This window comes from Planococcus citri, chromosome 4 (assembly GCF_950023065.1).
Source record: "Planococcus citri chromosome 4, ihPlaCitr1.1, whole genome shotgun sequence".
NCBI classification, from domain to species: domain Eukaryota; kingdom Metazoa; phylum Arthropoda; class Insecta; order Hemiptera; family Pseudococcidae; genus Planococcus; species Planococcus citri.
The window spans coordinates 53,123,693-53,141,693 of NC_088680.1; the positions used below are offsets into that span (position 1 = coordinate 53,123,693).

Sequence of the window (18,001 nt, forward strand, 5' to 3'; positions counted from 1 at the left end):
ATTCCAGTTCACACGACGATTTACTCTTTAAATGATAGATTTACTAATAAAATAAATGAACAATTAGTTATAGATAATTTAGATCCTAGAGAATTCTACGCTGAGTATTTTTACAACTTACCGAATTATCATAGATTAACGATGAATCAGGTTTTGCAGCGTATCGTACACGATGACCGATTTTCACAAACGTTGAAAGATAAAATGTCAGTTTTCATTTCGCAAACAATTGAAAAAAGAATTGAGGAAAAGCGAAATCGAGTAGATGAACCGAAGATATGGACTGAGGAAATGCTCGAGACTGAACAACGGATAAGAGAACAACAGGAACGAGATCGTCCTGCGTATAATAAAAATATGAATTTGATTTATAATGATCCGCGCTACGCTCACTTGAAACCGAGCAAAGATCAATTTAAAAAGAAAAATTATCGAAAAAATTAACATTTGTATTTTAATCAGCTTATCACTACTTTGGTTTCGGGCACCTCATCCACCGTTAGTTTATCTTACAAATTGCACCACATCGTCAGCTTACTGTACAAATCACATGTTCGAACAAGCAGATGGTATAGCGTTTATAGGTACCCTTCCCACCCTCTTTCCATCCACACACTACATGCGATAACATACACCTCGAGTATTCGGTAGCTATCGTTTGTCTTGATGTTTGCTTGACATTTTGAGGCTGTTAGTATTGTACCATTACAGTGATTTCTTTCTCTTTGATAATTTTTACAATTTCGTTTCGTTTACGTGCAAATTTATAACGTCAAAATGTCGTTTCATGGTGCCGGCTGTTTTTTGTATTCGACCACTCGTTCGTCCCACACCGGCGATACATTCGGTGAACCATTCTCTTTTAGTGTTGTTACCGAAGAATGGATGTCAAAATTGCTAGATTGTCTGGATGGGGATGATTTCACAGAGGAGTTCGAAAATTTCGAGAGCTTCGTAGGCAATACGACGTTTCAACTTTGTAAAGGGAGGAATTGCACCATTTTCCGTCGCTTAGGTGAGGGAAAATTGTTCTCCTTCTACCTTTCGCTCAATTCTCTTACGTAACCACGCTATCTAGCGGTTTAGTTCGCGTTAGTGAAGTGTTTCATGTTATCCGATCACAACTTCAGTCAATCACGGACTCACTAAGCGAGAGCTTAGTTTCCATTCGATAGATAGGTCGAGGTGCGGAGCCCTATCAGTACGTTCGACGTATGGAGCACGTACTTTCCACCTTATAATTACTGGGATATGGAATATCTTTTACGTAATGGACTATCGGATCGGATCGTGGTTACTCAAGAGATGAACTGCAGCATCTCTAAATTCTCTTTTTAGAGTCATTCATACTGGACCTGCCCTATCCGGCATGAATGCCCTTGTCCCTGGGTGGTGTTTTCAACACACATTTGCGACTACATGTACTCGCTTCCTTTAAATCAAATCGTAATTCTATTTACGTAATATATTCAGACTATTTACATATAATGCTTAATAACCAATAAAGCTAATGTAACGTTATAGTCGTCCGAGTATTCATTTATATTATTCTATGTGTATAATTTCTCATCTCATATTTATCTCCGAAGAGTAGGTATACGAGGCGGTAAATCGCCAGTGCCTATCTGTGCATAGCACTAGGTATAGGTCTAACTAAGTCGTTAGGGTGAAGTTAGACCATGTAAGACATTAGCACCGCAGGTGCAAATAAAAAGTAAACACAGTCTTTACATTTGGCGCCCAACGTGGGGCTCGAGTGCCATAAATGCCATAAAATTTCCATAGAAATCACGAAGATCCAAGGACCAAATACCATCAACCAAGGTCAACTTCAACACCCATACCTACTTTTCACATGTGTGTGTTTAGTTCATAAGATGTTATTCAATAAGATTCTTGGACCATAAATCACCATAAAGAAGTCATTTACGTAAGGATTTGATCCAACAGTCAATGGATGGAAATATGGTATCATTTATGGTTCGCATTTATTTCATGTGTATTTTTACGTAATGGAAGATGAACCAATTATTTCATCAGTTCGAGAAAAGTTCATGTTTCGAGAAGATAGGAATGCGAGTTCATTACCTATTTATCAAGTATTGATATGGCAGTATACAAGTTTCATATTTCTACTGCACGAACGTTTTCGACTTATAAATAGATGGGAATTTTGACATTACATTATTTTAATGTGTTCAACAACGCGAAGTAGGTACCTACCTACGAGTCGGCGATTACATTCGAGTATTCAGCATTGTTACAACGGAATTACGTTCAAACATGTTACCACGATAACGGAGAAACGTGATTTTTGCTGAATTTAATACAATAGAAATTGTGTTCAAGTTTTTATGGGAAAATACTAATTCTACAGGCATTGTACTCTGGCCTATAATCCCCACCTCCGAGATAATTTATCTCTCACTTTCAACGGAGCTCCGAGCAATCGATACGATATTCGAATCATTATGTCTATTTCTCTCGTATGAAGAAGTTCTCAATATCGTTCCACTTTGCGTAACTTAGCATTTGCTTTCGTTATACTTCCAAACTTACGTTTTTCGTTAGTTTTGTTACAGATACATTGTGTCTCTTGCGTAATTAATTGCATTCCAGTTCAATTCCAGTTCCAGTCAAACGGTTCAATTATTGAAATGGATTCCAACCAATCTAATAACGTGGGAAATGCCAGCGGACAATCCAATGGTCAAAACCAAGGTAACGTTCCAGTCAATCCAAACCAGTCTGGATATTATGTTCAACCTCAAGTTTTCAATCCAAACGTGACTCAGTGGCCTCATCCTCAATACTTTGCGAGTTCCACTCAGATTATGCCTCCGAATGGTCAACCTCCGATACCATATGGAACCCAGGTTTCTACTTTCCAAATCAATCTATGGTTTATGGTCCACCTCAACCAATCCAATACATGGCTCCACCTCAAGGTAATTCTCAGTCGGTCCAGTCAGCACGAGGCACTGTTCAATCTAATCCTCCAAGTCAAACTCCGAGTCAAGCCAATAATTCGATCCACTCAAATAGCAACCAAACTGGCAATACTACTGTGATTCCGAACCCAATTGTTTCTCAACCTGGTACCTCAACTCAAAATATACAAACGAGTTCGAGTACTCAGGGGCAGAATACAAGTACCGACCAAGCCACTCAACCTCAACCAACTAATCAACGTATAGTGAATGGTCAGGGCCATCGCTTTCATCCTAAATCACGTAACTTTACTAAGTATCGAGAAGATCTGAAAGCCGTTAATCAAACTATAGATCTTCCAGTTACGAAAGCTTGTGCGAGGTTTGTATCAGCTCGAGGGTATAAAATAGGAAAAAACGTTTCTAAAGTTCTAAACTTACGTAATAATGAAGAACAATCTCGTACCAGTCGTGCACATAATAGTTTATTAGAAGAGTTACACGAATCTATGAATAGACGCCCACAGAGTCAACCTCCTCAATACCAACCTCCTCAGCAGCAACATACTGCTACACCACCTAATATTTCCAATCAAGAAGAAAGAGAAGAAAGTGCTTTTACACTTGAGCAAACTCTGCAGTGGTGTGATTTTGACAATAGGGCTGCGTGTGAAAACATAGGCAAGGATGTCTCCAACAAAAATTTATCAATAGCTGCTATTTTAGATCCTCCTAGGAGAGAAGGCCAGGCAGTACGTCGAGTTTATAATTTTGATGCTCTTGATCATTCAATGGGATTTGATGGCGTTGAAATAACGGTTCCGACTCCAACCGAGAATACTGAGCTACAAGATCATATCAAATGGTCATTAGAATGCAATGAGGATCGTATCAAATCTACTGAGGATATGCAATTACGGATACGTTCTCTTGAAAAGGAATTGTCAGACACTAGAGAGGATATTAAAGATGTATATAAGAGACTATCTACCCAAATCGAAAGAGGATTTCTATACTTTCGCGAAGCCATGATCAAAGATACCCGTACAATAAAGAATTTATTCCACGAATCATATAAACAAACGCAACACATTAACCATGTAGCATTAAGTGGTATGAGATTGGGCCTTGCTGCTACGGACGAAATGGCAGAAATCAGACCTATGTGCGAAGATTTGTTGGATGCTGCAGCTGACACTTATGAGGTCCTACAACCCATGATTAAACGTTTCAATGAGATTAGTCCAGTCCCATTATTTACATCAAATGGTATACCTAATCCACCACCAACTACTCCACAACCTCAAAATACCAATCCCCCGATTCCAGCAATTATGTACCCACAACCGCCACCAGTATACAATAATACGATTCCATCAAACGCTACGACATCTAACGTCACGTCAAACATTACACCAACTGCTACTAATGTATCAACTCCTAATAACGTTAACACCGTCAACAATGTGGTTGATTTAACTCAAGATCAAACTCCACCAGGTATTGAAATTCTTAAGGAAAGTGGAAGGTTAGCTCAGACCAAGGAAGTTATGGAAAGTATGATTAATAATTCGGGATTAATTTATAAAAAATCGAATGGAGAAGAACAAATTGTGGAATTCCAACTTGGAACGAATCATCTCATGAAGACACCTGATGCTAATCCCAGGCAACGGCAATTAAGTTATGACTTAGACATTGCAGAGAAAAATAATTATAAATTGAAATCAAAGAACATTTTCGACAACAGACACAGGTTGACCAACACCAACTTATTTGAAGTAATTTCCTTTGTCCTCAAATTTGAACAACAAATGTGTAATAAAGGTGCATCCAACTCTCAATATATTGAATTTTTCAACGAACTTTTAATTAGTGAGGCTGCCATCAACTGGAAAGATTCACTCAAAAGATCATTTTCTTTTTATTATAATCATCGTACATCATTCATTTTAACTATGTGGAATCAACAACAACACGAATGTGCAAAAGCACACTTCCGTACGATCAATTTAGCTACCGATTCAACTAAGAGCTGGGCTCTAGATTTTCTAAAATGGTACACTATCCTTGGAGATACTAATATGACCGATGACGATCTTATTTCTACCCTACATTCAGTTGTACCTAACAATATGCAACATCATTTTGGTCTTGAAATCACTTGCAATAGAGTAGCATTCGAAAAACGTATCCGAGATCTAACTATTCGACAGTTACCTACATCGTTACGACAACCCAATTCGTTACTATACCAATCTACCCCAATTCTGCCTGTTAAGAAAAACAAGAAATTCAATAAATTCGGCAAAGGTTTACAATCCAACTCTAAACCCAATCAGAACACCACTGGGGCATCCAATCAATCAGCGGCAGGAAATTCTGGTGCTCAACCGTTTCGAACACAAGTTAATCACACGGAAATCTCCCAGCCGTCATCCTCTCAAACACAAAATGACGGAGACGATTTCCAACAACACCAAAATGATGAAAGTTCAAAAAACGGGGAAGACTCCGACTCCTCCGACGCAGAGGAGGGGACGGGGAACAACGATCAAGAATAAATAATACATTACGTAAGAAAAAAGAATTCCCATTTTCGGAATACGAGTTTTTCGGGGATTCTTTAGCACAAAAATTATCTGAAATAGCCGAATGCGATATTACGTCTTCTTCGATTTTACGTAACGACATTGCAATTCGCGATTTACTACACCAAATCAAGAACAACAAATATAATAAAAAACACGCTATTATTTCATTTGGTCAACGCGAATTAAATAGCAAATTCGTAGATTTCAGTCAATTTGCTAAACTCTCAGATCAATTAATGGCTACTCTCATCGATAAGAAATTCCAAGATATTATTGTTCTATTTCCATTAGTCTTACCACCAAAGAACAATTTGCATCATGTACAAACCACACGATGGCATGCGTTTCAGAAATTATTTTCTGCTTTATCAAAGTTACGTAATGTACGGGTCATTTTCGAAACCTCATTAATTTTCACATCAGTTAATTCACATCCTTCCATTGATGGTAGTTATATCGTCGATGAAGATATGCATGGTAACGTAAAGCCTGATATAACGAAATTCTTCAAAAACAATGCCGGTATATTCTATCCAATACAGCAACTGAACGAGAAGTTGAAAGAAGTTTTCACAGATGTAGCTTCTGATTCCAGTCCGGTGATTATTCGTCCCAAATCCACGAATACCTCTGAAAAAGACAGAACCATCTACAATGAATTATTTGAAGCCAATAGGCCTAAGGAATACGATTATTCAAAACCTAATAATTACGATCCAACGTTTGATTTACCGGTAAACGCTTTCACTATTGATTTTCGGCCACCTATACCAGAACCCGAGTATGAATCTGATTACATTATCAATGCAACACGTGAACAATTAGCAATTTGGTACCACACGTATAAAACAGCTCATCTTAACGCAAAACGAATCCATAACAAGATCATAAATACTGATGAAGATAATATCGAAAAATTAGTCGACATTGATGATCTGGAAATTGGTATCTACGATAACTCCGACGGTTTCTTCACACACGTACCATCTTCTAACGTAATCGACCACAAATACAAGCACGACGGGAAACGTTTCATTAAATCGAAAGATCTTGAAGATAACAAACGAGTACCAGCTTCTGAAACTTTAATCGTAACGAAAGAATCAAGAGTTTTAAGTGATTATGACCTGTATCTTAAGTGTAAAAATATCAATATCAACGACTTTGAATTACCTTACACCAAATTAGTTCAAGGAGTAGCAGGTTGTGGCAAAACGACGTACATATTGAGCAAAATACTCCACGATGGATCCGACTTAGTACTATTTCCAACTAAAGAAGCTGCTATCGATTTCCGTAACCGATTAGCTAAGAAATGGGGACTATCAATAGATGATGTCGAGCTTTTACGTAATTATCGAACTATTGACTCATATTTAATGCATGGGAATGATTATCAATATAAACGTATCTTCATAGACGAAGCTTTACTCGTTCATTACGGTGCAGTTTTATTCGCTATGATGAAGTCACGAGCTAAACGCGCGGTGTTGATAGGAGATGATCGTCAAATTAAATACATTAACCGTTCACCTTTGAGGAAAACACAGTACCAATTAATACCCAATCAATTAATTGATGAAAAAGAACATCTATCAACATCTTACCGATGTACACTTACTACAGCTAAATTACTCACCGATTTATACGATGGCGGCATGTATTCAACATCTGTGGTTCATTCTGAGATGGAAATCTTCGATTACTACTCAGTAGACACTATTCCACGGGTCTCTGGGGCACAATATCTTGTTTTTACGCAACACGAAAAAGCTATATTGGAAAATAGAAAGTTCAAAGTCAATACGATACACGAGTATCAAGGTAAACAAAATGATCACGTTATTATCGTACGCCTCAATAAACACCGCAATCCTGTTTATGAAAGTTTATCCCACGTAATAGTAGCCCTAAGCAGACATCGTAAAAAATTGGATTACCATACCGTTGATTCTAAAGATCTGTTATCATCATTCATTCATCGCACGAGTAACTTTACAATTCACGACTATCGCAGCGTTAGAAAAGGTGATGGAGAAATTCCATGGAAAAATCATAATGAACACACGTTAGATTACCGCAATTCGAACATCAATTATATTCTAAATATTACCCAAAAAGGTGCTCAAAATGATCAATCCGTGTTATCTCAACTGAACCGAACCGAAGTAGAGATCAAAACAACAGTAGTCAGTGTAGGCATTGGGAAAGGTAGTTATCCCGCACAGCTCGACACTGGGGCAACCCCTAACGTAATCTCTGAAGAAACGGCTAAGTATTTGATGGAAAATCACTCCGAAGATATGGATTACATTACATTATCTGAACCAGTGAGTTGTGTATTAGCAAATGAACAAATCGTAGAAACTGCTCATTACGCATTGGTACCAACCATACGATTTGGCAAACACACCTTGAAAATTCCCTTTTATGTGATGAAAAATTGTAATCAAGTATTCTTAATTGGAATGCAAACGATGATTCAACTCGGGATTGATCCTAGAATACACGAAGGAGTAGCTTACTGCCAGCCTACACCAAAACATGATATTGATTCAATACCTTTTCTAAAACCAGAAGAATACGTTACGAAATTGAAATTAAATCATGTATCAATTCAACAATCTTATCTTCCAGATACTTACATGCTATTGAATCGAGCCAATACGTTACGAAAATATTATAAGCTGCCTGAGGGTGTTACTGATACAGGTCCAGAAATTTATCTCAATCGATTACGAGCTGACTTAGATGAAGCTGTATCTGAGAACCGAATCACTCTTCAACAAGCGGATCATGCGTACAATATTTTAGCTCCATTTAAAGACATTTTCAGTAAATTTCCAGGTCGTTTCAAAGGAAAAAAGGAAAAATTGGAATTTAACATACCCGAAAAAGAAATCATTTATAAATGTGGAAAATACAATCCCTCGAAAAAAATGATGGAAGCTGTTAAACGGGAGATTCAAATTATGCTAGCAATTGACGTAATAGAACCTTCCAACTCGAGATATATCAACCCTATCGTAATCAATATCAAAAAGAACGGTGAAATGAGGATTTGTTTAAATCCGGTGGATCTCAACCCAATTTTAAATGAAAATTACAACGAAGCAGGTCTTTTGGATCGTATTATAACGGAATATGCGGAAGCCAAATTTTTCAGCACATTAGATTTTGTTGCTGGATTTTGGCAAATAGTACTTGAGGAACATTTTCGTAAATACTGCGCATTCCAAATCGATGGTAGAGTATATCAATTCATAAGACTCCCATACGGCCTAAAAATATCTTCTGCATTGTTCGTAAATCTTGTTAATGATATCATTCCAGACAGAAAGGGTATAACCAAGTACGTCGACGATATCTTACTTCGTGCAGATACCTTCGAGGAGATGTTGGAATTAATGGTTGAAGTCTTTGAGATATTACGTAAGAATGGACTCAAACTAAATGCCACCAAATCCAGATTTTTCAGAAGAACAACGGATCATCTAGGATTTGATTTGGAACCAGGCATCATCAAGAAACAATCGAAGAAAATATTGAAATTTTTAGAGTATGTCGAAAAACATACAAACAAAAAGACCGGTAAATTTGAGTTAAAAAATGCCAACGAAGTACTAGAACTAATTGGATTAACAGGACTCTACAGGCGTTTCATTCCTTGCTATCAGCAAATTTTACGTAATCTTTACAAACTAACCGAAAAAGGGGAAGTATTCGTCTGGGGACCTGATCAAGAAGAAGCTTTTGAAAAATTGAGAGCAGAATATATCAAGGACTTTGTTTTAATTTCACCTCGAAAAGGATACGATCTATACCTAGACACTTACACGTCATCTGATGCGATGAATGCAGTATTATACCAAACTGTAGAAGGTCAAGACGAGATCGTTATGTTTACAAGCTTTAGCTTTAAGGAACACCAGAAATCGTATACGTTAATCGAACGTGAGATGTATAATTTGACAAAAACAATTCGCAAACTCCAACTGTGGCTACATGGAAGAACAATACATGTAAGAAGTGACTTAAAATCAATCGTAGCCAATTTTGAAGTAATGGCCGAAATACACCGAAAAGCGGCCATCTGGATTACACAACTAAACTGTTACAATTTGATTTACGACTTACGTAAGAAACATAAACGCTGGTTTGGAATTCAAGCTCCGGAAATTACGTTAAATTACTGCAACTTTGCCAATTTAGTATCCATCGAACAAAATGTTGGAGATAAAATCAGAGAACGTCTCATATCAAGCTTACGTAAAATCGATCAATTCCAAAAGAAGGACAAAACTTGCAAAGGAATAACGTATCGATTAAAAGTCCCTGATGAAAGATTAAACCAACGTGATTTAGAAGCTAAGAAAAGATTAGCTATGCGATTCTCAATACATACTCAAAACGGCAAAGAAATCTTGATGTTCAATAACAAAGATGAAACAGTAGTTCCAGTTCTCCCTGATGAACTTTTTACTGATACGATGACACATCTACACGAAGTATTTGGACATGTAGGTGCGAATAAACTGGACACTCTATTCCGACGAATGTACTATTCTGCGAACTCAAAACATTACGTACGTTACCTTACTAGTGCATGTTTATACTGTAAAGCAAATAAGAATTACGGTATGAAGAAACCAATTGAATTTGCTTACGTTAACGCATATCGACTAGCAGACGTCCTATCAGTTGATTTATTAGGTCCTATTGCCAACGAGTCAGATGAACCAAAATACGTATTCGTAGCCAAGGATGTTTTCTCTGGAAAAATATGGTTGCGGTTACTAATTAGTATTAAACAAAAAGCAGTAGCCGATACCATGGAAGAAGTTATTGAAGAAATCATTACGTTAGGACATAAAATACGAAAAGTAAACACTGATAATGCAGTACAGTTCAAGAACAATATCTGGAAGAAGTTACTCAAACGTTATCGTATACAAAATGGAAAATCAACTCCATATAATCCTCAATCGAATATTGTAGAAAGAACGATGAGATTAATTGGAGAACATCTTCGAGTAAAAATCAACCTTGATAGTGATGGAGCTTACACTCACCATGGTTGGCATCAGCATATCAAAACCATCGAAAATGAAATTAATCATCGTCCAAATGAAGTTGAAATAATCCCAGATGAATTGTGGCAATTACCAGAATTTGAAACCGGCCTACCTGTAAATTATGTACCCATCAATGCCAAATTTGAATTAAAAGCTACCAGACGTAAAATTAAAGAAAAGATTTTACCTTCGGTAACCAGTGCTGAGCTTATGGAAACACCATTAGATATGCTAAATGATGTATACATTGCCAACGATGGATATGTGTGGATTTTTGTAGATGGAGCTTGCGCTGATAACGGAAGCGAAGACGCAGTAGCCGGCATCGGAATCTGCTGGCATCCAGAAGGTACTAAAAACGTATCTGAAAGAATCAATCACGAAAAATACATCAACACGAATAACTTAGCCGAATTAATAGCACTGAAAACTGCTATGGAAATAATGTTACGTAATAAAGTCACCAAACTATTGATATTTTCGGATTCGCAATACCTTACTACTGCAATCAACACAGAATACAATAAATGGAAAGCTAATCAATGGAAAAATTCGTCAAACAAACCTGTGTATCATAAAGAATTATTTGAAGAAATTGTAGCATTAAAGATACAATTTGAACATTTCCAACTCCACCATACGTATGCAAGACAGACCGACTACGGAAATTGCATAGCTGATCAGTTGGCTCGTAAAGCTGTATATACAGATGATTTTGACGATTCAAGGATTGATGAGATGACAGATCATCAAGCACTAATCAATCTAAACACAGAAAAACGTAAATTAAAACGACAACAAGAAGAACAAAAGTTCAATGATAAACGAGGAGATTTACGATTACACCAACCTGGTGAACTGGTGATGATCACGAATCACAAGCAATCTTCATCGGATAAAGGAACAACCGAAAAATTGTATACAAAACGTTCTGGTCCATATCTGATCGTCGTACGTGCTGGAAAAAATTGTTATGAATTAGTACACATCAAATTTAGCGAAGATAAGAAACTGATAAGCGTTCGACAAATTATATCTTACCTAACGTTACATCAACAAGAAATGCTGCGTAAAGAACCTAAACTCCGTTCGAAGTTCAATAACAGAACGCTGGAGCAAAAAATGCTGGAATTCACGAACCAAAAAGAACTACTAGAGGAATTTGTTGCTAAATCTTCAACCAAACAAGCCAAAAATAACAACGATGAATTCAAAATGATAAAACGAAGCTTACGTAATAATCTGTCGACTGATAAGCAAGCTGAATTTGACTCAATCCTGAAAGAAGTTGTCAAAAACGACACAGAACGAAACTTGATCAAGTCCACTGCTAACCAAAGATACAACCTACGAAAACGGAATAAAAAACTAAATTATGATGAAAGTATTGCGCATGTTTCAACCAAACAATACAGAAAGCGGTTTCTAGCTATCAATTATCTCGTTGTTAAAATCCTCTCTGACTCTCAACGTACTAACTTCATCAAGTTATATTCATCCGTGCGAAAACCTGAGTGAATTTTTCAAAATTGATTTTGTTTTGGTGCTCACTTACGTAATACCGATTGAACGTGTTGAATTTCACTTGCGAAGAATTCTTCCAGTTTCCAGTTCGTTATTATTTACGTAAATTGTTCCAGCAATATCAAGGTAACGTAATCTCATATACATATAATTAACATCGTCACAATTATGTTATGGAAGTTTGACCGCATGTGTAAATCCACAGATGGCTGACAACTCGACGAATGATTATTCCATCTCGCTTCCAACATGTGGCATTTGTAAGTTTGCCCTCCTGCCAACTCAAACACTCGTAAGGACTTCATCATGTTCTCATGTGCTTCATGAACGTTGCCGTAAGGAAATAATTTATGACTTCGGACCTGAATTCCGCATTCCTACGCCTTGTATGGTGCCTATGTGCACTGGGCAGTTGGATGATCGAACCATTTATCCAGTGACTTTTACAGTGCAACGGTTTCCTCTATTGATCGACGAATCGGAGTACCTAGAAAACATGATAGATCTCGAGCGACAGCTGTCTGAACTACATGTTGAACATACAAACATCCGCAGAGAGAGAAGTCAACTAATGATAGAGCTTCACGAAGCTAATCATCGAAACTTACTTACTGAACGTAGAGAAGCTAATACGATTAACGAATTGCGACTACAGATTGAGCAGTTATCAATAGAAGCACCAAGAACACAACGTAACGAAAACAGACCCTGTGACAATCGGAACGTACTTGCCGAATGCCATCATTTCTTACCAAGGACTTTACGTAATGTAATGGAAGTAATCCGGGAACTAGATTTACATATCTGTACAAAAATACCTCAGACGTTAATGGATTCCAACTCATTCGAACGAGATCACGATTACGCTTACGTTACGAGATACTTAGCAAATTCGCCATCTGGCAGCACTACGACTTACTTCCTAAACAGCGTCATGTGTATGGGCGATGGCCTAGTACACGACTTAGTGGATTTAGCGATTACCAATAACCAAGAAAGAAGAAAAAGATGGAGGACTAACTCATTATCTAGAGCCGGAATCACAAGAAAAACATTAATCGACAACATCGACAAATATTTGATCAGAATACCGCGATCGATTCTAATTTCTTTCGGCGAAGCGCAAATCGACGATGCGGCAAGAAAGCATGAAACCTATGACGACATCAAGGCGATAATAAAACATCTTATCTACCGCGGCGTTAATCAAATATTCCTAGCACCTATACCGAACAGAAGAGTTGGATCAATTAATCACCGTGCGAGAAATTGCTACAGGGCATTTCTACAAAATCAAGCAGATGGTGTTATCGTACACTACCTACAAGGGCTGGAAGAAATCATTGATGAGCAAATTCCAGATTACGTTATCGGGTCCCAATCTCTAGTATTGTCACCAGAAACACATCTACAGATAGCTTTATTCTTAATCGAACGATTTGTTGCACACACAGACTAAAGAAATCTCTCATCACTTTCACGTAATAAATTTAGCTCAATAATTAATCTAGAAATAGAAATATCATATTCTTTATGTTATAAATACCAACTGTTTACTCTATGTTTTATTTACTTTGTAAAATGGATGATATGAAGACACCGGGAAAATATCGATTCACATTACGTAAGATATACCTGTAATAAGAAGAAATATATCAATTTTAGTTATGAGTTATAATCTATATCAAGAAGAAGAATAAAATTATCATTTTCCTTACCTGTGTCGAATTATTTTGAAAACATACGTGTTCAACTTATAACCTGGGTAAAGATGACAAAAGTCGAATATCACTCTCAAATTAAGGAGAAGTAAATTTTAATTCATCACTGCAAATTTCAACAACCACTCGTAAAACAAAAATTGCAACACACAAAAACATTCAAAGTAGTTATCAGCTGAGAAACCATTTTCCAAAACACATGATAGGCAGTGGTGGGGATCTTTTCCGTAAACCAATCAGAAATGTCTTCTAACACATTTCAAAAGTAAACAACTAGTTGAATGTGTTTTGTCCGAATTTGAGTAATTGCTGTACCAAAGTAAATTAAAAAATTATCAAAACACTGTGTTAACCCATAACTGGAGTATTCTAACCGGTAACATCGTTTATAGTGGCGATTTTAATATCGTGTCGACATGAACAGAGACAAAGAAATGGACCGAGAAGGTAAGCTTCAACAATCACTAAGATACCAAAGTAAATGATCAATAAACCAACATTAAACACGTGAAAATGTTCAACAGACGTAAAGCCGAAAGTATACCGCGAATTAATGTCAGCAGCCGAACCAATTCAAAATCTAATGACCGAATATGGTAGAAGAAATATCGAACTAGAAAAATCAATCGCAATGAAGGATGATAAAATCGCGACATTGGAAAAAGACCTAACCCGAATGGAAAAACGGTTCCACCTAAACGATCAAGAGCTACGTAATAAAGAAAAAGGTTACAAGATTTTAGCAGACGATTTCCGAAAAGAAAAAATGTTCCAAGAGAATTACCGTCAACAATTGGAGAAGAAGCTAAAAGACAGAGACGAACGTTTACGTTACGAAGAAGGGGAGAAAATCAAACTCGAAAAGCGAATTGCATACCTAGAATCGAAGTTGAAAGAAACCGAACGCGAATGTAATCAATTAAGACAACAATTCAACGCTGAGTGTACAAAATCACGTAATACAAATCGAGAAAGGTACTCACAAGAAATCACGTCATCGTCGAAACAGCATCATGAATCCAGTAAGAAAAGAAAGATACATAGCGACGAAGAATCCAGCCGTGAAAACCATAAACGCAAAAGCGAAGAAAATCGAGAAAAGCCACGATTACGTTATATTAACTACAACCCGGTGATGTACTACGAAGGAATACTTTTCCATGACAGTAAAGTAAAGACGCAGATGCCTATCGAAATCGACGTATTTTCTTTAATGAAAGACTGCAAAAAGCGAGGCTTCCAGTTTAATCAGTCACTATTACGTAACGAAGTAGAAGACTTCCATTTCGAATGTCAATGGGATTACGTATCTACGTATCTACACAAAGGTCCAAAAGGAAACATCATACGTTTATTTTACATCAACAACTACCTTACAATTGGCGACAGTTTTTTATATGCCACAGTACGTCAAGGTTTACACAAGAATAAAGTTATGCAATCAATTTACGTCGGTAGCGAACTAGGAGGAGGAACTTTGTCTCCAGGACAAATCAAAAGACAATTAGCAGAAAACCTACGTTATATTACAAGCAAGGTGATGATATCATTCGGCCTACACGACATCGACACGGAAATTTACCAAAATGCATTGAATAACACTCGACAAACATTGGACCTAATCATCAAAATGGGAGCGAAAGAAATCATTGTATTCCCGCCAATCGAACCATTTCAAGATGAAGAAATGCAGAAAAAAATTACGTGGTTCAAAGACTGGTGGAGAAATATTGGAAAAAAATATACAGATGTAAAAATTGAATATCTTGAAATAGTAGAAGAACTTAACATCAAATATCCAAGGCCGATTTTCATAGACTCTCGCCGAAATGTGTTTATTATGCCGCAGGCATATTTCGAAGCTGTAAAATACCTCGCACCAAAGATTCATAGGTAACTAACGTAATAAAAAGGATCGAAGTTTACTATACGATGAATATATCCAAATGGCTCGTTAAACCAAAATTCAACATACCACCTGTTAGGTTATCTTTATACTAATGGAAGAATCAAATTTTACGTTACAAAAAATCACTACTCGAAGAAATTCGGATATTCTAATTACAGAAGTCGATTGTAAAATAAACATTTTTTTTGTAGCCGAAGAAGAGGCATTTCATGTAACGTTTGCTACATATGATTTAGTCGTAAGAATTTGTTACCACATTTGTTCATTTATTGTTAAACCGAAGATGTATTATTGTCATTACGTTAGAATTTATTTTGTTTGTGAATCATTTAACCATTTATTTACCAAACATAAAATAATCAAGAAGATCAACAAAATTCAAATTATTTCATAGACACCACACCCACCAAACATAGGCAAACGAGATATTCACCACAACATCACCTCTCTAGATGAAATAGACAATAAACAAAACATTGAAACACATTGTGTAATCAACCGTAAAGAAAATAAGTAAGACATAATGTGCTTTGCGATGACATTTAATTAATTCAACGTGAAATTTTAATGATATCTGACGATAATAACAAAGAAGAACGACAAAAGGTGAGCACCACGCCATTACAAGTTTACTACGTAGAAATTGATTAACTAATTACTGACCATTGTATAATTTCCAATAGTGTGACCGAAGAAAAAGCTGATAATTCAAGAATTTAATTCGAACGAATACGACAAACTTTTCCAATCTACAGAATAAGGTAACTCAATTTATTACGACAATACATAGGATAAACCAATCAAGTATTTACAACAACATATCTATTTGTTGATTAGAATGGCGAGCAAAATGATAGACGATTCGTTAGACCTAACCGAATATGAAGCGAGCGTCAAGATGCCGATATGTGCAATATGCTTACTACTGATACTGGACGATGAATACTCAAAAGGCATAGCAGTCCTCGATCGGTGTCGACACATTGCACATCAACGATGCGTTAACCTGATGACCTGTGTAATCATTAGCTGCGAGGAAAAAGAAAATCCAGGAAGATGCCAGATTCCTAAATGCAAAGAAATCTTCAAAGTGGAGAAAACTCGTGCAATTAGGATAGCAACCGACGATATGGCAAGCGTCATTGCTCGATATGTAAATTACAATCGTAACCTGAAACTCCAACTTAATGAATTAGAACAAACAGTTGAGGACCTACAGCAGACGATTAACACCCAAAGCAATGACTTAGACCAGAGAGATTTTCGGATACGAAACATGGAAGAAGATTTAGAAGGATTTAGAAAGCTTTTGTTCGACAAGGAAATGAAACGCGTCTACGAAGAAATGAAAAAAGAAGACGGAGTCAAGCTAGGAGATGAGTTGAAATTCGAAGAAGATCAATTCGGACACAATCCTCACCTACGAAACGTGATGAAAACCGAAATTACGACTATAACGTTGGAAAACCCTCAACCATCAGCGTCAGGATTAAATAACGTAACGCAATCAACTTCGGAACGCTTGCATCAGTCCATTTTGAAACCAAATAATGTAATAACAATTGAAAACGACATCGAACCCATCTATATCGAACCATATCAACATTGGAAAAACTTAAAGGACAACAACAATTTTTATTACGTAACGTTCAAAGATCCGATTGAAATAAGACCGATGGTGATGCACAACAGAAAAACATACGACATACCGATCGAATACAACATCAACGAATTACGAAGAGAATATTTCAAGAAAGGATTTTATTTCAACAGTGACGTAACAACACGATATTCTAAACGATTTACCGACAAAATTCAAACCGATTTTATCACCCAATATACGTACAAACACCCTCGCGGATATAACGTTAAATGCTACTTCATGGGAAACTATATGATGATCGGCGACGGGGCACTCTGCGCCATGGCTTGGGAAGGCCTATACGAAAACAAGCCTCTACGGACAACTATGATGAATTCATTACTACTGACAGGCACCCTATCCCCGAAGAAACTGAAAAACCATCTTATACATGCTATTAGACAATTGCCTCCCATGTTAGCAGTATCCATCGGAAACCACGACGTCAGAAAAGAAATCTATCGTAACGTAATAAAAAACACGAAGCAACTATTACACCTAATGATCAGCAAAGGTGCCAAGAGGATTCTACTGATACCCATGATCTATTCCTATGCAGCCATGGAGAAATATGCGCTAAAAGCAGAGCAGTTTAATAAATGGTTA

General features: G+C 36.8%; 3 protein-coding genes across 4 annotated transcripts in view; 2 read left to right on the top strand and 1 right to left on the bottom strand.

Moving 5' to 3' along the window:
* Positions 1-18,001, top strand: part of LOC135843109 (dual 3',5'-cyclic-AMP and -GMP phosphodiesterase 11A-like) — a 205,903-nt gene that overhangs the window by 180,699 nt on the left and 7,203 nt on the right. The window lies entirely within an intron of this gene.
* The window catches only part of LOC135843113 (peroxidase-like), a 46,958-nt gene that overhangs the window by 17,533 nt on the left and 11,424 nt on the right, over positions 1-18,001 (bottom strand). The window lies entirely within an intron of this gene.
* LOC135843388 (uncharacterized) lies at positions 11,383-13,582 on the top strand. The gene is made up of 2 exons (XM_065361255.1): positions 11,383-12,249; positions 12,329-13,582. The coding sequence occupies exon 2, from the start codon at positions 12,329-12,331 to the stop codon at positions 13,580-13,582; it is 1,254 nt and encodes a 417-aa protein (XP_065217327.1). The 5' UTR covers positions 11,383-12,249.